This window comes from Acanthopagrus latus, chromosome 18 (assembly GCF_904848185.1).
Source record: "Acanthopagrus latus isolate v.2019 chromosome 18, fAcaLat1.1, whole genome shotgun sequence".
Lineage (NCBI taxonomy): Eukaryota > Metazoa > Chordata > Actinopteri > Spariformes > Sparidae > Acanthopagrus > Acanthopagrus latus.
Window position 1 is genome coordinate 12,753,553 of NC_051056.1, and position 22,680 is coordinate 12,776,232.

Consider the following 22,680-nt stretch of genomic DNA (forward strand, 5'->3'; position numbering starts at 1 on the left):
TTGCCATTATAGTTGAGATCACATCCAGTTGCCATATTGTGCACCTACTAAAAACCATACAAAATAAAATCATGTTTTCGTCCTGTAAAACAAAATATGATGCACATCCAAGTAATCAAAACAAGTCCAGAGGCACAACCTGACACGTACCATACAGAGGGCTCACCTGACAGGTTGGATAACAACAAAAATAAAATAAATATATGAAATACTATAACTGAAAATATAATAGATATGTACAATAAACCCCATGAGCACTCAAACTTGACATTTACTGTTTCATGTTTTAGGCAATAACGATATTTCCCGCTATTAAACCGTTTTGTAATACAAGGAGTACCTGCTCCCTGGAATCACAGCTCCCTTTAATTTTATTAGGGATGTTTCTCCAACAACAGATCTTCCTCAGGAAATACCCACAGGAAGGAAATTAGGGATATATATAGAGCAAAATGACCAGTGACATCATAATCGTCTAATCAAATTAAACTCTATTGAACCTTCTGTAAATACCCTGACATGATATTATGTGGTCTACATTTTACCATGAAGCTAATAACACCGATCACAATAGGTTTAAGGGGGGATTTGTCGTTTAATAACTTATTAGTTCCTGAATTAATCCTTGAAACAAGATAATCTGCATTGTAATAATGATAATAGCTATTACTTTTACCACATTGGCACATATTCTTACTTGTTTTAAGAAAATTAAGATTTCTAGACTGTATTTTTAAGATGGATTTTACCGCAGCAGCTCGGCCCAGATGAGACCCATCAACCGGTGAGTCTGAGGTGAGACTGTCAGGCTTTTATGCAGGTAAGTGTGGAACTGAGTGGTGAAAGTCAGCCTGAAGCAGCTGTGAGTGGTGAACCTGGTTACCAATGAGCTCATCCCTCTCTGGGATGCTGTCCTCAGGCAACATCATGGAAGTTTAGTCATCCAGGGAATGTTCGCTGAAAAGCAGAAGGAAATTACCCTTCATGGATGTGACATCCGCATTTTGCGAGCGTGACAGTGTCGGATTGATTGAATCACTGAAAATTTCCGCTCCAATTTTAACATATTCTTAACATCTGACATAATACGTTAGGTATTCAGACATTCATACAAGTTTGTCCTTTGAGAAAAATACTATTGATTCCATGAAACTGAGCAAAAAACTGAAATGAAAATGTTCCTGCATGTGTGTTTATATTGTAGCTATTTTCATCAAACATCAAAATGTTTCCTATCCACCATCAAATATCTGCTACTCTAATGCCCAAGTGTATTTCTTTCAAACTAAAATCACAGACTGATTCACTGATCTTATTTTAGATATGATTAAAGACAGGTAGATTCTTCGATGGGTTTATTTTTAATGCTTGGATCTTTAATCACAGTGTCTCATAGGTTTATAAAGTTGTAAAACAAATAAACAGCCTTGCTGCATGCTGCTTGATGTTCCAAAACCAAATCACAAATGCTGAGGAGGACTTCTCCATTAAGTCTTAAAACCACTCGCTCTATGCCAGAAATACATTAACACCTATAGGGTGCATTAGGGTGTTGGACAGATGATGTTTTAAATAAGTAATTTTAACTGATCCTTCCATCATGCCTCATTGCCCAGACCTTCATTTTCACTGCAATAATTACCAAACAATGCATGTAAGACAGTACAAAGTTCCCACTGTAGAGTGAACAATTGGACTGCGTGTGCAAGAACAAGTCTTGAACATCTGAGACTGTCCTATTTTAAAGATGTACAGTAATATGAAACGTTTCTAAAAAAGATTTCTAAAAAGACCATTGTTATATATTTGTTTAGTTTTGAACTCAGATTATCCCAAATGTTTCCAAAAATGTTCAAACCAGAGAAGGATGTAGCTTAATTTTATTCATGGTAGTGGTGCATTTCATTTGGTCGCCAGTCGCTATTACTCCTGGGAGAGAGTCAGAGAGTGAGGAAGAAAGTTGATGAATGTGAATAAACGCAACATGAATAAAACTTTTAAACATTACCTCATCTGTGAAAATTTCTGTAAGTCGCTGTCAAGATAGATTTTCACCAGTGAAGGTGGTTGCCATGATCCCAAGCTACTTTACAACATCAATAATCTGGGATTTCTTTGTGTTGATTGATAGACCAATAGTGACAGAAATGACATACTGTAAGTTCAATAAATACAGAGAAAGATTTATTCTTTAAGCAGAACAGCACAAAAAGAAAGTGCTGACAGATCAAATAGTGATTGACTGCTTCATCCAATGGTTAACTTTACCAAGAGAGAGGGTTTTTTAACGGTAGAATGTTTAATATTCCTTATTTAGGAGATGTAAATGTATATATTTTGAGACTTCAGCAATCAGCATCCTGAAAACAAATATTTCAGAGTCAGCTTAACTCTATAAAAGGATGTCAAACCTTCATAATGCATCATAGAAAAATTGTATTTTACATGGCTCTCTGATGTCTTTGAGTGGTTGAACTATCCATAAAAGACACCCTATTTTGCATCCTCTTTATAAGTCTTTAGCTTTAAAATTATCAGCAAAAAGACCAGAGAAGATCCAAGTCAGCCAATAAATCCTGTGGGCCCCGTCAAACCTCTTTGCAAAAAAGCCTATTTTTGGCAGAGCTGCTTGCTAACAAGAGCAGAAAAAAACATGTGCAGGAAAACAGAAATATATTCTAAATTGACTCATTTGTAAATGTTATGTTTGAGTTTTGGTTTGATAAGGAACTATCCATGTTACTGCAGACATTAAAAAAGCCAAGCCTGCTCAACAATTTTCAGTTATGCATAAAAAGCGAGAGAGAGAGACTCTGAAATACATGTGCACGAACACAATTAGAGTAGATTCACACATCCCACACACCACAGGCACTAAGCAAGCCATAACAAGTCTAATTCTGCTGCTGCAATTTACACACAGCAATTTTCCACAGCACTGTGAATGTGCATGAATGTATATGTGTGTGTGTGTGTGTGTGTGTTTGTGTGTGTGAGTGTGCGTGGCGCACGCACTGGTGTGTGTGTGTGTGTGTGTGTGTGTGTGTGTCTGTGCGTGGCGAACGCACTGGTGTGTGTATATGTGAGTATATGTGATGCACATGTGCACGAGGGTTTTACTGTATGCACTGATGGGTATGGGTGATTGTCTGTGCGCGTTTAAATGTGTATTGAATGTGTGTGTGTGTGTGTATGCGTGTGCACTGTAAGTTGCTGATACAAGCCTTCTGTATCACTGAGTGATGGGAGAATTCCTCAGTGAGAGCACAGAGAGGTGGGGGTGGAGGGTGGATGGGTGTTGTGGGGTGGTGGTGGGGGAGCCACAAATGGACAGCAGTGTCTGGCCAATAGCTTGTGACTGGCCTGCTCCACTAGCCAATCACACTTGACCAGCACTCCCATCAGCCGTCCATCAAGAGGTCCTTCTTTCAAGGTCAGCTGATGCTCCCTCCCCTCTCTCCTCCCTCTCTCCTGCTCTCTCTTGCTCTCTCTCACTCTCTCTCGCTCTCTGTCCAGCAAAGCGGGCATCAACAGAATTGATCTAATTTCTTGCTAAGCATGATCCAATAACACAGAGAGTGATATGGATGCCAAACCAATTAGGTGTGTTTGCAGACAGGTATGGCACCCTGAGAAGGAGTGGCCAGCGACATGCCTGCACACATGGGCACACGTTGTTTGTGTGTGTGTGTGTGTGTGTGTGTGTGTGTGTGTGTGTGTGTGTGTGTGTGTGTGTGTGTGTGTGTGTGTGTGTGTGTGTGTGTGTGTGTGTGTGTGTGTGCTAGTGCATGAGTCAGCTGACAGACTAGTGAGTGAAGAAGCATAGTACATTCATAAAATGAATAAAGACATGCAGAGGAAACTGATGTGTACGTGTCATAATGGAATAATCTGCAAACATACTGTATGTGTTGAGTGTGTGTTTGTGCGCAAGCGTGTGTGTTCATGTATAAAAGAGAGAAGCTCCTTCTATCTCATTCTCCGATCAGTGTGATTTCTGCAGCGCACAGCTGTCACCATGGAAACCAGGGAGGGCGCAGGAGATAGAGAAAGAGAGAGAGGATGTAAGGCAGAAAGAAAGGGGGGGTGGTTGAAGAAGAGCAGGAGAGAGAGGGAGTGTGTGTGTGAGAGAGAGAGAAAGAAAAAGGGAAAGGTTGAAGAGGGATAAAAAGAGAGAAGAAGTGAGAGATGACCGTTGGTTGTTGAATGATAACAGCCACAACAGGCCTTCATGCAGTATCACCCAGCTAACCTCTGCACAGCAGCAGTGATATCAAGCCCAAGGCAACCTGTGTGTGTGTGTGTGTGTGTGTGTGTGTGTGTGTGTGTGTGTGTGTGTGTGTGTGTGTGTGTGTGTGTGTGTGTGTGTGTCAAACACAGAACACTTAGCAACCTCTGTTTGTGTGTCTTTGTGTTCCTGTCAGATCCACATTTGATAAAGAAAATCATTTTGTGTGGATGTGTGTGCGTGGTTGCAAGAGTGATTGTCGATAAATCATTCCCTTCCTCCCCTTTCTGTTTTTGTAGTCACACAAACACATACGCTGACATATGCTGACACACACACACACACACACAAACTTGACCTTGTCTCTCATTGTTGGTGCTGTGCAATGTTCTATTGGCTGCAGTGAGATCTACTTAGATCTACACCCCTCAGATGCAACAGAAATCAGGGATTTTTTTTATAGACACACACGTACACACGCATGCATGCACACACACACACACAACTCCGTACATACACACACAAAGGGCAACGTGTGCGCGTGTAAATCTTACCTGTATGACAAGAAAAGAGGTTGAAGCAGGATGCTCAGATAGATAGATAGATAGATAGATAGATAGATAGATAGATAGATAGATAGATAGATAGATAGATAGATAGATAGATAGATAGATAGATAGATAGATAGATAGATAGATAGGGAGAATGTGCAGAGTTGGTAATGAATAGTTAATGAAGGGCTTGCGGGCAGAACGGTGGGGAAAAGCTATTCTCTCTGTCTCTCCCTCTCCTCTTTTTCTTTCCCAGGGCTGGGAGTCGTGTGCAAGTCATTCTGTGCCCCACCTGTCCTCCATTTATCTTTTTTCTTTCCCTCTCTCTTCCTGCCCCCCCACTACACTTTCTATTCTTCCTCTCCTCACCTCTCCCCTCCTCTCATCCATCCGTCTTCACTCCAAACTCTATCTCTCTCTCTGTCTCACCTTTGCCTCCTTTCCTGTTTTCATCCATCCTGCTCTCTCGCCTTTCCCTCCTCCATCTCTTATCCGCCACCCTTCACCCTACCATTTCTCACCTCTCATCTCTCCTATCAACCACCCCACCCAATGCACACACACACCATTTACTGCAGGCTTGTAAGGCAGACTAACAGACACAATTCTCCTGATAAGGGGATTGAAACATTGATCACATCCATCCTCCATGAGGAGCTAAAGATTCTGCAGAAGAAAGATGTCCCACTGCCCCTTTGAAAGACCAAACAAAGACACTGATGGAAGAGGATGCCCCACCGCAGCTTTGAAAGACAAAACAAAGATGATGACATTTATTTCTTGTGGTGTACCCCAGGGCTCTGTCCTTGGTCTTATTTTTTGTATCTCTGTATTGCCATTAGGCTCCATCGTTTGTTAACTATGGCACAAATTCCAACTGTTATGCAGACACACAACTATACATTTCTTCAAGAAACTGTTGACAACTTTAGTATTTCTGATGTCAGTGACAATATTACACAATGTGTTTTACAGTTAAGAAAAGAAAAACTGCCAAAAAAGAAAGGCAATTGAACCAGTCAAATGTGCAATATATAAGAATTTTAGTAGTTTAGTTTAGAAAGGCAAGGCATCTATGAACTGTGTTGGAGAAATATTTAGTTAGCCTGCTAACCAGCTAGCCATGAGCCACTTTGTACTTCGAGAGTTGATAGTCCGTTGATACTAGTTGATTGTAAACAACAAAGACACTTCCTTGGTGCTTATAGCTCCAGGTACTACCAGAGTCAGGTAATATGCATGAGTAATTGAGCTAACGATTCAACAACAGCGACAGTTAGCAGCAGTCAGCGGTTGCATGCTGTCCCCTATTTGTTTGTGTATGAATTTGACACATACATTTTAACATATTGCATCTTAAAGGACCTTGACAAAGATTCCACCATTAAACTCACAACTGTGTAGTCAACTTTTTAGTTACACTCCTCATGACTACAGCAACACACTGCATAAAGCTTTTTCGAAGAACCCGATGCGACATCTACAACTGGTTTAAATGCTGCAGACAGGATCCTTACCTAAAACAAAGTACATACAAGAGCTGCACTAAATTCCCCCTTACTGTGGCCATAGTATTGACTTATGTTGCTGAGACCTCAAAAAGCAGCAACATTTCAAGTCTGTCATGTATATTGAAAACAAACCACCAGGTTCATCAAATTTATTTGAAAAACATACCGTAGGCAAAAAGGTACAAAACTACAACTCAACCTGTCTTTTGGATTATTAGTGATTTAAAGTCCACCCACTTTCAGTTTTACATACAAGTAAGGTTGTATCAAATAGGGCAAGTAGTTCGTGTTCCCTTGAGCTTCTTTACAGAGCTGTCCCTGCATTCTGAGATCTTAGTAACTTCTGTGCTAAATGTTATTACACTATAACTGATTGAACAAAAGGCCAGAGCTTTGAAATAAAACTTTGTAATAAACCAGATACCTGTCCTCTGACATATGCTGTTGAAAGCTCTGGACTACAGTTCAGTTTGTACATCACCTGACAAAATGTACTATAACTACATAACCTTGGATTATAGCTTGAGGAAGAGGAGACTGCTTTGTTTTTATGACACCACACAGTACTCTTCTTTTCTGGAGTTCAGTGTTCTGGATGTTTGATTCACTGGAAACAAACAAAGGGCATATTTATTTGATCTGGAGGTCCCTTGTAGTCAATTTTTTACGATTTTATTTGTCTTTGCAAGTTTTTGGCATGTTAGATTACAATCTTCCGGCACTCATTCGTATCTTGTGTATTGTCTGGCTGTGTGTTTCTTTTCATGATACGATGAAAACAATACATTTTCTTTAATATCTAAGCATTTCATATAATCTGGCACTAAAATTGATGTGGTCGATGGTTGATGTATTCTATGACATATACATTTTACGAAACAATATCAAAGCTTCTGCGGGAAATAATGAGAGTCTAATTTTGGGAATGACACATGCATGTTAAGTATGTGTGCCAGCTCTGCATCCATCAACACTTACTCCACAAGACATTTTAACCTTCTCTGACTGCATTCTCTGAATGTGTGGGTTGTTTAGCAGACTGTTCACTTCATGAATATATGAAAAAGTTAGGAGCACAAACTGTTATTGAAGAGGTTCCACAATGCTTTATGTACTGTGGGTGTATTTTCTTTCTACTTTACTAAGGCAGGAGACTCTCATTATGTACATTAAGTGTGACATGAAATAACATGTAAGATTTTTAAAAAAAATCAAGTCTCACTAGCCTCTCAGCCTTTTGTTTGACTGGCATCACTGTGCATTGAAGACTCTGGGGCATTTCATTTGAAGATTAAATCTGCACTTGGCAACTTTGCATGTTGGCAACAGCAAATAGCATTTTTTTTATGTTTGAAGTTGATTTCCCAGAAACCCTGTAACGTAACCTCGCTAAACTGATCACTGCATGCTCCTTTATTAGCCGGTCAGCGTGTGATGCTTCATACACCAGAGACAAGAGTGACAAAATATTCATTGTGAGTGGGTCCAACTATCAATGGACAGAGTGTTTATCTAAACATGAAGAGACAGTTTGTACTTCACTTATGTATTGACATTTCCAGTTGAAAACATCTTTTGAATTCTTTTCAGTAAATATAATAGATCCATGGATATAAAACAACAGGGTTGATATTTGGGATGATAAGAAGTTGCATTTTAACACACAAATCTTTGCCCAGTTTGTTTAAAATATATTTAAAGCACAGAGGAAACAAGTTCTTATGTGGTCAGAAGAAAAAGGGGGCATTACAATAGCTAGCTGCTGTAAAATTAAAAAAAGACCAGGTTTTAGTAATAATTTATGAAAGTCAGAAAGATATGGGGAACAAGAGAACAGAGGATGTAATCCTATTTCAGTCAAACGCAGCCCATCTTTCACACTTTGGGCTTATTTTACCACATGAGTATAATTACACACAATATAAATGCTGATGATCCATGAAGTCAAACTGAACCAGCACACACATACGTTTAAAGCTAAGTGTGTGCACTCGTACCCAGCGGACACATAGTGGATACATGGATGACATTAATGAAGACAGACAGCAGACCTTAGTGAATGAGGTTAATAAAGGTAGTGACATCCTGGACCACTGAGGTGAAGGACGACAACCCTGAAAACTGCCCGATAAATGATCTCATGCACCGTGTAATCATTTCCATTTTGCCAGCACCTTCTCTGATCAATGCTCTACAATGAACAGGGGGCAATTAGAATTACACTTTAGAAGCACATTATTTGTAAAAGCAAAAATGTTAGCAAAAAGAAATGTAAAAAAATATGAACTAGAATGGCAATCAGAAGAGTGCATACCTCCACCAAGACCCAACAGTCCCCTTTAATTTCAATCAAGAAAATCCAATGTTGAATACAACACTTTTAAATATGCTAAATCTGGATTTTTTTAAAATAGTGTGCATCAATCAGTATTATACTCAGTCATAGATACCAGCCACCGAAATACGTCTCAAAATGTTGCAGAAAGAAAGAAAAAAAATCCCTGATATGTCCCTTTATCTGGATCTGCACCAAAAGTTAAGTGGGTCTATTCTGGGCTGAGACTCATCCTCCATCCAAGTTTTGTGGAAATCTGTTCAGAAGTCTTTGTGTAATACTGCTGACTAACCAACCAACCAAAAAACAAACAGATATGGGCGTGAACAAAACCTCCTTTGCAGAAGTAATCTAATGTGTCCCATGCAATAATATTGACAGACAATATTTTATGCAAAAAAATCTGCATCTTTCTGATAGCACAGTTTTATCAAAAGATCATCCTTCCAGTGGTGAAATACTTCCGTAAGAGTTTTAAGCATACTTTTGTGATGATGAAAATAGCACTTAGATTTACATCACCTAATGAGAAGGTTTGGGACAGACAGAGTAGGGGAAGTACAGAGACAGAGGGAGACATTGATTAGCGCAGGAAGGAGGTTGCTGTCCACCATACAGAGTGAAACACAGTAGAAATCTCTGACAAAGACAACCTTATCAATTTATGTTCTGGTGCTTGTTCAGATATGATAAATATATAAATTTGACGTAGTAACATGTATGTGTTTTTCTCTACCTGTGTAACTATCACCTCAGCTAAAAGTTTACATTAACTGCTGAACACAACTCTTGTTTGAACAGAGCAGCACCTGACCCAGTAATAACCTCAGGTGGTAAAGAGGAGATTCTAAGGACAGACAGGACGGACCTCTGCAGTATCTAAAAATGACCCATCATTAATATCAGGTTGAGTAAAACACCACAAAGTAAGTTTTCAGTTTACAACTTTAAATTATCCTTGATCATATCATTTATCTATTAACTCTACTCAAGTAGGACTTAACCAGGCTATCAAAAATATACTACATCTGCAAGCTATCTCTTCACAACATCGGTACATGTGTCCATATAAAACGACACATGCATTCACTTTTTCAGGGCAAATTGCAACACGCATGATCATATGGTTGGTTTGGGTCTGTCATGGGATTTGTTGAGATTAAGAAAAATACTCTATATCAGGCTGCATGTTTTAGGCATAAGTTATTTTGCTGAAGGCTGATAAGGGGCCTTTGACTGCAATACCAAACACTGAACAAATATTTGATAAAAAATAAAATAAAATAGAAAAAAACATAGAGCAACAAAATTGTTTCCAGTTAAGAGATATCATCCTAACTCACATTCAAGTTGCTGTTTTGCTCCAATTATATTATTACGCTGTGATAGATTTAGTACTCTGAATGCAGAAGATGGTGATGTGCTTTCTGTGCAGCTCCAAATCTGCAGATTGTACCTTGCTGCAGAGAGGAATGAGGGAAAATCCATCTTAGGACCTGGTGGAATTGTGGTATAATTGACAAAATCCCAAATAAAAGACCTCAACATCTTGAGGCTGACAAGAGAAGCTGAAATATTCTTTCATAAGGTAGAATTAGGCGATGTATTGCCGACATCTTCTCAATTAATGAGCAGAATATTTCTTCAGGAGAAAATAAAAATCCACTTCTCAAAAGCAAGTATGTACATTGTCTGTGTTTTGTCAACGGTGTGCTCACACGTAATCATAAGAAGACACAAAAAGAAAAAATACAGTACACACCGTATCTGCCACAAGCTTATAATAGTCCCAAGATAACATCTAGAGAGGCGAAGGAGGACAACTGGAAGACAGATGTAGATACTCCACCTGTCACCATCAAAGATCACCACAACAAAGAGAGATAAAGATAGCCCACCTTCCTGAGCCAAAGATAGCCTGATATAGAACCAAAGGGATGTTTAACCCTTTTCTTGCCTCAAATATGTGTATACCAGAGAGTTCTGCCCCACTCAAAAGCACCTTGGATGTGAGAGAGCAGTTATGCTCATGAAATGTTACCCAGAGTGACAGATGAAAATGCCATTTTACAACTTCATGAATATCAGGCATTCGCTGACTGCATGCCAGCCCCTCACAGTCAGACACAGCAGGGCTACTTATGGAGAAGAATGCCAAAGATTAAAATGGCTTTCCAAGAAAAGAGTAGGATGCCTCAGACTTCTCAAAACAGCAGCAAACTTGTCATTTTTGACTGTTTTAGCTGGAATGTCAACTGACACGTTCTTGGCACAAACATTTCTAATTATTCAGCTTTGAGTTTGATGTCTAATCTAATCCTGTGGTAAAATAATGTGAAGAGAGAAACAGAGAGACCATCGGCCAAATCCATCCCGTCTGAAATGGGCACTTTGCTGATGCAGTGAGGAGGGTGTGTGCAGCGGCAGCCGCATTACTGTGTGGGTGGTGTGTGCGGCCCATCTGCATGTGTGTACTTGTGTGTTTCTGTGTGTAAGTGGGGTTACAGAAAGACCTCGCTCATTCACAAACTGAGCCATGTGGCGCTGGGCCGGTCCCTTTAAGAGGCATGTGTCGGAGTTTTCTACTAAGGCTGACTGCCTGAAAAAGGTGAGTGCTGATACATTATTCACAAGCAAGGACACACGCGCACGCTCTCTCACACACGCTACATGACTGATGGACATGTACACGAGTCAGGCAGTCGTGAGTTTGCTGAGCCACAGTGAAGTGTGTTAATACACACATGCTGACAAGCAGATCAGTGTAATATCTGTTGTACGTAAATGAGCAGAAACAGTCTATACATCCTCTCACTGCACAAACACACACACACGCATATATAGACGCAGGCAGCAGAGGAGAGAAATCCTCAGCCTTCTGTTATTCAGCGTGCATAATTTATGGCAGCCCCAGATCTCCCTGCTAATGACAGCACACTGGGGCATCTGCAGCACAGCAGCAACAGCAACAGCTAACTGGCATGGCTCTGTGTGCGTGTGTGTGCGTTTGTGTGTGTGTGCGTGTGTGTGCGTTTGTGTGTGTGTGTGTTTGTAGAGGTATAATGCTCTGTTGAGACAAGGACAGAAGGAGAGAGAAACAGAGAGAGAGACACAGAGGGTGTCTGAAATAGACACAGATAACGCAACAAAGAAGAAACAGGATGAGACAGACAAGTGAGAGACCTCTTGCAACAAACAGACACACACACACACACACACACACACACACACACACACACACACACACACACACACACACAGTCATGTCAAGTCACTGATTTAGCCAATGAAACTCCCTGGATGTGTTCATATTAACATACAGTTTGTATGTCAGTCTGAGTGCCACCTTAACACTGTCTTAAGGTGGAATGCCTCTTAATGAAAGAATTTACAAAGTGTTGTCTCCAATGCAAACAGCAGTGTGAGTAAGGGATTCAGACATACTCAGTTAAAGTTATGGATACACACACGTCTCTCTCATCCCGGGCTAATGGAGGCAAATGTTCACTGCATACCAAAAAGAAAAGCCATAATGAAGGCTTAAATTCACTGGGATTGGTTTAACGACTTGTTCAAGGGTGTGGCCTTGGCTGTATTTCCCGTTGCAAGGATTGTTTTGACATGCTGCCCCGAAGCAAAAATCTCCTAATTCTGGGATTTGGAGATCAATGCCACAGTGGTTCTGCCCTCCAGCTGCTGTACACACTGATGTGAGCCTGAGCTCTTAGCCCAGGAAATTATACTGCAGCTGATAAGGTGCTGCTGTTAGATACACAGTCTTATATGCACAGGTCAGACAGCCAACATAGGCTCATATACATGCACACTAATCTGTAATTACACTTCCTATATACGCCCAATTCCAATTATACTTTTGCATGCACGCAAGCACACACACACACGCAAGAACGTGCACACGCACGCACACACACACATCTACATGCATATACAATTTAGTCTTTTATCGATCAATTTCATTAATTGTTTGAGAGTTGTGAATGTTCCTAGATTTATGTTGGTTCAAATGACAATTTTAGGGGAAAAGTTCATAATAAAGCAAAAATATTTCTTGACGTTCTTTCTGAGGAACAAATGAGAACTCTTGAGTTTGAGTGTTACAGAGATGTACAGAGATAAAGCAACCACACAGTTAGCTTAGTTTAGGATCTGGTTCTCCCATGGAGTCATATTTCTATACTTGGCTACATTCTGTCACTATGTATGGCATTTAATCTACCAAATAATACACTTTTCTTGCAATGGTAAGGAAAGGGAAAAGAATCTTGTATTCACCCGTTGACTCAGATCCACCCTAAATTTAACAGGTTCTGCATTGGCCTACGCTACACCCATCCACATTTCAAGAAAATCACAAGTCATTTTTTGAATATTCCTGCTGACAAACATACAAACCAATTGGCAAAAAAAATGTGCCCCCTGGGCAGAAGACATATTACTATACTACATCACAAGCTATTGCTCCATTTTTCCAGATACAGTCAGTGATCACAAGTTTTGGTTTTGGTCACTGTACTGGCACAACAGTACCAACATTGGCAACCTCACTGTGAAAGACTTTGGGCTACCCAGAACATAAGAAACTGTTGTTTTACATTTCTCTGCGTGTATGGGCTACACTACATACAAGGGCTGTAATCTCCTAGTCGACTCGTCGATTTATTGGTCGATTCGTTCTGGCTCAACCAAAATTCTGATTGGTCAGTTTTTGGCGTGTCAATTACATGCTGCTATGGCAGTGCGTAAACACGCAGCGGGTCCTCTCCATCCCAATGCTGTGTGTCCTGCATATGGCATATCTGACTTCATCAAGTGCTAATGGGTGTGTTTTCAGAGAACCCCTGTTTCACAGGTAACAGTGTGTCTTCAGAACACCTCCCTTGTTTTCACTATTTTGGATTAACCCAACCCACTACAGACAAACGGATTGAAGAACATACTAGAAGGCCTTGGTCTGGTGGTTTGTTAAATATTTATTCATTTTTAAGCGTTTAACTTACGGTCATTCCTATTCTACCATGTCAAAGACATCAGCAGTGTGGCAGCATTTTATAAAAATAGAAAATGGGAAAAAAGTCAAATGTAAAGTTTGCAAACAACACTTTGCACACAGCTCGACTACAAACATGGGATATCAGTAAGCTGACTTGTCTGCGTTAGATCGCTCCATCCATTTTAAGTATAGGAACATATCAGAATTGGCATATTTCAATGTTTTATTCTAATACCGGTAATCGTTTTATAACTGCAGGCGCACCCGTCCGCAATGGTATCATCCCCTAGATCTCAGCCACGAAGCTGAGTACTGTGTTCAGTCTCACACAGAGCGAAATGATAGTGTCTGTCAATTATTATAACATGGCAAAAACAACTGTCTACATATTCCTAAACAGTTCTTGTACTGATATCACTAGTTGACATAGTATATTTGCAGAAATCATGGGCTATGATATTGTGTTGCATTTTTTTAGCTAAGCTTATATACCTAGTAAGTTAGCTTTGTTTCAAGCAGCTAGCGCTACATGTCTGAGCTAAACACAGCCAAGTCACGGACATGTGCAGATATACAGACCCTTTAAAACCAAACACAGGGATGTGTGACGGGGGTGAGGGGAGACTGTTTTACTCATTTCATGACCAAGATTTCTGAAGACATCATCCAACCCTTACAAACAACCTGTCAATAAGTGAGCTTCGAGGAGTTAGTAGGTACATTTTGAACTAACTACTTAGTACTACTTAGTTATGACAATTGCTTACTTGCTGCACAGACTGTGTATTGTTGATATAAATCTTATAACTGAAAATCCAGTTAGTATATTCCCCTAAATTCTGAGTCATTCCTGTATTGCGGCTAAAAAAAACAGCACTAAACGATTATGAATTTAAGGCAGAAGAACTCTTTTGCAATTTGCATAACAGCTTTGAATTCATTTTTAGACATTCTAGATACAATACAGCTATCATTGAACTTAGTGCTCTCACTGTCACTGAGGTAAATGAAAGAACCTAGCTATTATTAGAAAGTTTTACAGTATTGCTGCATCTATTTGTCATCCTCAAAGATAAAGACCCCCCCGCCACCCCTCTCTCCCTGTTTCTCTCCTCCTCTGTGCAGCTGACTGACAGGAGGGCAGGCACAAGCTGAACCACACACGCCGGCTACAGTCAGCTACAGCATGAGGAGGGAGACAGAACGAAGGAGGGGGGGAGGCAGAGTTGAGGTATGCAGCAATAGATACAGCATCAGTGACAGGAGCATGTTTGGGCATCAGATAAAGCTATTTTGGGAGGAAACTGTCAATGTATCTCAAAAGGCATGCCAACAGCAATGATCAGAGAAGACCTACATCATAGTTTAGACTGCCTGGGATGTAAGAAAGGATTGGTTTTGTACCTTTTAAGACAGGAGTGTGATCTGTCCACATAGTTATATTCACTGAGTTTGACAGCAAGAGAGTAGTGAAGGCCAGCTGGAGACATAAATCTGGTTTTTGTCCAGGGCTAGAGCTAGTTGTCAACATTAAATCAATCGCTAACTATTTTAATAGCTAAAGTACATTTATTTCTGATTCCATCATCTTAAATGTGAGTATTTTCTTTAGTCCTCTGTGTCAGTAAACTAGGTAACTTTGGGTTGTGGACAAAACAAGCTATTTTATTTGACATCATCTTGGACACACTGATCAACCTTTTTTTGACATTTTATAGACCAAACATCTAATTGATTCATCAAGAATATGATCAACAGATCGATCAAAAATGAAATGAATAGTTAGTTACAGCCCTATCCAGGACAGAACAAAGTTTCCCTTGTGATTAATCAACTCCTGAAGCCTTGAATTATGTGTAAACAAAGCTTGTAGTCTTCTCTCACATCTGCTGTTCTGCAGGGTCTGATCTGCAATTTTGCCTCATGAAGCTGGATTCTCCGCTTTTTTGGTCACAGTTGTAGGTTGAGGGTCAGACTGGGGAAAAGGGGGGAGTATTACATTAGCTATAGCAGAGTCAACAACATAAACAGGAAGAGAAAAACCTGACTGCTCTCGCCATTTAATCAACATTGGCTCTGCTTTTGGAAGACGGCTCCGCTGTCTTTTATGGCACAAAAAGATTTACTGTCTCATAACTTCTCTCACAGCGAGGGGTCTGCGCCTCTAACTTCGCACACTCATAGCTTGCTGCAAATGTCAACATTCATTGGCACAAAGTCGGAATAAAACTTTGAAACAGTAAGCTAAAACCCACTTGTTTAAAACTGCTATTAGCTTTGTATTTATATCATTGTTGGTATTAACGTTAACAAAGCTGATATCATGTGGCTCATTCACATTCGTTTAGTCCAGAAAATAGGAAAAACAGGTCCCTAAATTTCAGGGACATAGCATGCAAGCTAAACAATGAAGCTGTAATGGCTTCTCTTTTGTGATTCTTCTGTTTCATATGACACTTTTGTAATCAGGTACAGAGGTTCAACTCAGAGCACATCATTTAGGCACTAAGCCTCACAAGAAGAATATCTGCTATTTTTAAATGTATTTTTTTGAATCATCCGAGTTGGAAACACACCTATTTAGCCACCACTGGAATCTTTGATACTGGGTGCAAACTAAACATGCACAAAAAAAGGAGGGTTGCACAGTATTCAAATGGTGATTTTGAATTCAAATGGCAATGTTATGAACAAAGCTTCAAATCACAGGGTTCAGCAGTTCAGTGGTTCTTGTTCATAAAGAAAAAGAAGAGCTGCAACTTCTATCTTTCCTTGTTTTGCCAGCACTTTACACCAAACATTTCCTCTAGCTGTGCAAAGTTCTAACATTGAATCATGTGTGCTGAATTACAGACAACAATTTCACAAAACTGTATAAATCTGTAAAAGTGTCTAATATACTCAGTACAACCACATCACAGCTTTCTACAGTGTAATACTGAATGACTTAAACAGATATTGGTAAAACCAACACTGTATGTTTTGAGGTGTTCACAGAAGTGGGCGTTCCAACAGTGTGACAGTGATTGGCTGGCTGTGTTTAGACTAGATTTGTGATTGGTTAGGCTCAGGGTGTGTGTCTGCTGACACACCCCTTGCCCCAACCCATCCCTAAGCTGCAGTTACTTCTGTCTCTAGGTATTCTCTCATGCACATCTCCAGTCTGATCGTTGGCCAGGAGTCCTGCTCGGCTGTAGCTCACTCAGCAGCTACCCTGACATTACTGCATCCGCCCAAAGAAAAGTGTCAGTGTAGCTACAACTGAAAACGAGTACTGGCCAACAAGCAGTTGTAGGCACTTTGCAGAGAGGGGTTATTTTGGAATACTTCACTGAGCCTTTGCACGCATACAAGTAGACACAAGAAGCTGCATTTGTGCAGCAAGGAGAGTTGAATCAATCTGGGTCCCTACTCAACCTCACCACAGCAGAACTATCTGAAGGAATGCAGTGCAAACATTTGCTTTATGATAATGTAATTCTACTAGCTGCAAATGATTATTAGATACACTTTTGGTCCAAGTGTTCCTTTAAAGGAGAAATTTAGTGTGGGGGAAGATATTTTAATCAGTAGAGAAACATCTTCATTGACTGATTTTTTAAAAATGAAATAAATAAAAAAACATTTTTTTCCTGACTGAATAAACTGAATAAACAAACTGACGACACTTTTCTAGCTGAGGACCTTTTTTTCCTCTGAGAACAGCTTGTTTATTCAGTTATGGAAGAGATAAGCATTTCTGAGTTTATATTATCACCTCATTAATATTTGATATTTCTTCTACAAAAACTACATAGTGCCCCTTTAATCTCATGAGTTTGCAGATGAATCCAACCAATCGCAGTAAAGAAAGAGAAGTGACAATATTAACACACAACAGTGCTTCGAAGCTACTGGTTGCCACAGTGCATCTACTGTCACCACACACTCTGCAGTGTGCTTCTCTCTTTATTTCTGGCTTTTGGTGTGTGTGTGTGTCCACAGGGGTGAATCAGCTCATAAGTGGGTATCTCCTCTCCTGAGCTTATCCCTGCCTGGCAAACGTGTTTAAGACTGAAGCCTGATTGCAACAGCACTGTCATAAATAAATGACTTGATAATTTTAGCGTGGCAGGGAGGTAAAAATAGAACATCACACTGTTTGCTCAAACGCTGGATGAACCCTTTGTTAAGATATCTGAGTTACTTCCTGTCAGGATTTAACACTTTACAGTCGCTGCTGGTTTGCACAGAAATTGCGTTGATTCTATTTGTGAACAACTTAAAGATGAAGAATGAGTCTTCGTGTAATCACATTTGTTTTTGGGCTCATGTTCATGTAATAAAGATGGTTTACAGTTGTGCTCTTAAAGCTTGTGTTGGAGAAGCGTGACACTTCTTCCACCCTCTTTTGTGCAGTAGGGGAAAGAGTTACTTCCTGTCTGTGTGCCTCACTGCTCAGGTTTACCACAGGACAAGCAGGTGCTTTAACACGGCAGTAGATGGGACCAGCTGTAGTTCAATCACCATCTCAAAAGCAGGGTAGCACTTTAAATAGTGAAAACACAGATGAATGGATCACAGAGACAATTTGAAGGGAACGTTGTCTTTTAGGGCACGAAAATGAAAGAGACCTGAGAGCCTTTGCAACTAGCTGATAAATCAATATATTGTGGAGCTCAGTTCAGGTGTTATTGGAGCTCAACCTTTTCTTTCACATTTGGTTACATCTTCTCCCAGTTAAGAGAAAAATGAAGGGAAGAAATGGGAGAAAGAAAAAGTGCACAACCCTCATGTTAAGATTCTACTCTTCCTGTTTCGTGTTCAAATTGTTCATTTATTAAAAGCCATTCCGGTGACAGTAAATTAAACACAGCTTCTCACACACAGTTTTAGCCACTTTCACAGAATCTGTCATTATAAATCCAGGAAGCACTACTGTGGTTTGCTGTACTGCAAAAAAAAAAAGAAGAAGAAGCACAAATTCAGATATCCATGGTGTAAACTTGCAACAAGTTGAGAGATTTGAAGTGTTACCACCACCCACCGACTGTCACTGCAGTCAACACTGGCACTGTCTGGATTTTGCCACGATTTCTGATATAAAATGGCAATGGATTTGGCAGGTAATACTGGCTGAAGTTTGGAAAGGAGGTTACCTCACAACAAGACTGCTGTCCCTGATTCCCATCACATGCTCTGGCTGGCTATCTCACTCTCTCTGACACACATACACACACACACACACACACACAGGAGCTGCTGCCTGTGTTCCACCTTAAGACTCTACATGCAGGCTGCTTCACTGTAATGATGTGATGATGCAGATCTTGCTGGAAGTTTCAGTATCCAATGACCACCAGTGATTGTCACATAGACAGGAGGAGGTTTTCTCTCAGACATTTAACTGTGGCTCTCTCACACATGCACACACACGTTCCCTGCCATGCTTCTCATTTCATTATGGGTGACCGGGTTATGGAGGATTGGAGTGTCATTCGCATGTGTGTATGCACGCTGACACATTATGTAGACTACACGCGCGCACGCGCAGCCAGAGAGCGGTGACTGTCTCCTTACATCACCATAACAGCTCCAGTGGCCCTTATAGTGCAGTGAGAGTGTATGGCAGGTATAAAGGAAAAGCCTTAAACTTACCGCAGTCCTCGCACAACACTCTCTCCACATTCTTCTTCAGCTCCGGCTCACTGGCGTCCACAGGGGCGTACGATGCCTTGAATACCAAGGGCTCGGCGGTCGGGTCCATGAAAAAGATATATCTGTGGTCCTTCTCCACCGTGGTGCACGGGGCCTCAGAACCGAAGTCCCCGACGGTCACGAGCTGCTCCCTCTCGAGGCCGCCGCTGTTGACGGGCCACACGTCCAGCACTTTGACATTCACACTGTAGGGCTCCCGGGAGGAGACGTTCTCCGGGGAGGAGCGCACCTCGCCCTCGATGACCACGGCTGATCGGTACGCCTGGTCCTGGAGGGAGTTGAGACTCGGGGCGTAACAGGCGAAGGAGACCCCGATGACCAGCATGGAGAAATGCACTGGATCAAGCCTCATGCCGTCAGCCTGTGCTGTGCTGCAGTGCTGCTGGGCGGCGGAGCGAGCTGGAAGAGAGAGACGGCGGCGAACGGGCTCCGGCAGAGCAGGCAGGGCAGAGCGGCAGACCTTGTGGAAGTGTCCATGCCATCTGTGTCTGCCGCTGCTTTCCCCATACGGCTGCTGGCCTCGGATGGGGGGGACACACCAGCCTAAGAACCGGAAACGGCCCGCTTCTGCATGCTTAAAAATGTGATTGCTGCATTCTCCTTCACCAACCACCCTCCCCCTCTTATCGCCCCTTTTCCTGAAAGGCAAAACAAGACTCGTAAATTAGCCTCCTCTCGAATCCAGGGCTGAAATCTCTCTCTCTCTCTCTCTCTCTCTCTCTCTCTCTCTCTCTCTCTCTCTCTCTCTCTCTCTCTCTCTCTCCAGCTAATAGGCTAGCATCGCATGGGTGGGCGCATTGCCTCTCTGGTAGGAAAAAAGCAGCTTGCGCGTACAGGAGAATCACAAAAAACGGTACGCACTCCACGCACACGCACACGCAAGGTCGGCTCCTTTATCCACTTATTTCGATCGTCAAAAGAGTCCCACTCCTGCAAATCCGTATGTCGGTGACCAAAAATTAAAAAAAAAGAGAGAGAACAGAAAACCGGGGAGGAACAGACGGACAGGATGAGATAGCAGCGGTTATCCGGTGAGGCGATGCAACAGTAGCGCGCACCCTCCAGCCGCGTCCCCTGCGCCCCTCATCAAACGCGAGCGGCTTACGTGAGCAAACATCACCTGCCCGGTCACTGGCGTCGGCTCGCCACGTTCTGCGCAAACACCCTAATGACCCGGGCACCCACCGGCACACCGCCACCGATCTAACCAGCATGTGACCATGCCGGTCGACTGTGTTAAACCTATGCGGGTGGGTGCAAGAGAAATCACGCACGCAGTGCACAGACACACGGCACAGAGTGCGTCTGTAGCCAAGCCCTGCACGGCGCCCACTGTGGATCTCCAGTGCAAGAGGTGCAAGAGAGGCTATAGGCGACTACTACACACACTGCGGATAGTTGTTGCGATGACTAACGCTGCGAAATTCTCTCAATGGATTCCTCAGCATGGCGAGCAGAGCTGGGAGTTTCGAGACTTCAGCTTTAAATGTCCTCAGACTTATATACGCTCCCTGCACGCTGCAGGAGAGCACACCACCCAAAACCTGACATTTTCGACACTGTTATTCCAGTCATTGCAGTTCACTAATACTGCCTCGGGGTAACTGTACACTTTAACGACTCCATGGCAACACGTGGGGGCATCATTTGCCCCAATCTGCAGGTGTCATCCTGGAAAAGTTATTCTCATCAGATCTTTTGCCAATCCGGCTCAGCTACAGCTAATAAAACCACTTTTTTTCAGTGAACAAATCTCCACCAATGAAAGGAGAGCTTTGCACAATATGCTCAGGCTTTTTGTGGTGACCAGAAGTATCCCCTCCTCCCTCCATAACAAACCAGTCCCTGCCTCCATCTCTGTATCCATCAATCAAGCCATTCATAAGATTTGCCTTTCCCTCACTGTGAGGAGCTGTGCGCCCTTCGCTAGAGGTCAGAAAGCCATTTCATTGTCCATGCTGAGAAAGGAGTAACATATAGTGTCATATAGGGGAAACGTGCACAGGTTAAATCTAACTATAGATGACTGAGATGTTAAAGCAATGTGTAAGAGGACATTTCATCACAGTATGTACTCAGATCACGGCCTCGTCCACCAGTTTCACCATCAGCAGGGTCACATCAGGGACCGGTCTCTGTCCATGGTGCTGAAAGCCTTGACAGGTTTAGCGCTCTGTCCCAACTGGCCAATGGCATGACACACCATACACCCTGAAGGCCACAGCCAGATTGCTGCAATGAAGGGCCTAGTCCTCAATGCATGTATTCTTCTTTACTGTAACCTAAGAACCAAAGAGTAGACCTCTTTAACTGGGAGGTTAAATACAGTCTCAGTGCTGTGTGCTGTCCGTGCTGCTGAATGCTTTCAAACGCGCAGATCTTATGACATTTTGGTCAAATACTGATTGTTTCACATTACCGGGATTGTTTTTTCAGTTTGGTGATCAACACAGCATTTCAAAAGGGAAACACAATCCTTCCAATCCAGTGACCCACCCCTCTGCTCTTTACCTCGCCACCCACTGCCCACCCCATTACTGATCTGTCTCTCTCTATTCATTCAACCACACACATTCATTAGAGCCTCTATTCAAAGACCTTGCAAACAATTTCAGAATGTCCAAATTAGTCTTGAGAGCAAATCATTTGTCAACAAAGAGAAGGGGAGTAAAAGCAATTCCTGACTGGCCTGGGAAGCACTGCCACCACGGCCATCTCCACGAATCCCTCAAGAATCATGCTCAACCCCTACTCCGTATTCCAACTCAAAAATATTTTTTCCCTGTGTAGTGTAAAGGGAGAACAGCTTTTATTTCATTGTAAAACTCTGTACTGCAGAATTACAAACAAAAAACTTTACCTTGAATTAGAGCGGCTGTTATCGGTAAAGCAGCAGTATTTCTGCAGGGTGTTGATGAGGTCACCTAAACTGGCCTCTCATGACAGACAACAGCTCCACTGTCGCTCTCTATCTGTGTGTCTTAGTGACACAGCAACCTTTTTTGTTACGGTTCCTCTACAGAATATGTCTTTGAACACTTGTCCCAGATTTCCTCCTTGCAGTCCTCTTTCCCTCATTTTCTACATCACCAGCAATACTCATGAGCAAACTCAAATACCATCTTTTAAAAAAAAAAAAAAAAATACCATTCCATCTAAAAAGTACACAAAAGTCACTTATCTGCTAAAACCACAGTAGAAATTCCTAATATTTTGGTTAACTCCCCCTCTTGTACCAGCTCTACAGACAGATCATATGTATGTAAGGGCCTAAACTGATGTTAAGACATTTAAGTGCAGGAATGTGTGATGCTTCTGAATTTTAAATGCAGTTCGATGATAGTCTT

General features: G+C 41.7%; 1 protein-coding gene across 4 annotated transcripts in view; it reads right to left on the minus strand.

Moving 5' to 3' along the window:
* The window catches only part of nrg2b (neuregulin 2b), a 67,991-nt gene that overhangs the window by 35,023 nt on the left and 10,288 nt on the right, over positions 1 to 22,680 (minus strand). Inside the window, exon 3 of one of the 4 annotated variants that reach the window (XM_037076786.1) lies at positions 19,274 to 19,971. In XM_037076786.1, coding sequence (XP_036932681.1) covers positions 19,274 to 19,685 — 412 coding nt within the window. In that variant the 5' untranslated portion in view covers positions 19,686 to 19,971. Of the gene's footprint in view, positions 1 to 19,273; positions 20,896 to 22,680 lie in introns of those variants that run through there. The other 3 variants (XM_037076789.1, XM_037076787.1, XM_037076788.1) reach the window with 3 other exon arrangements.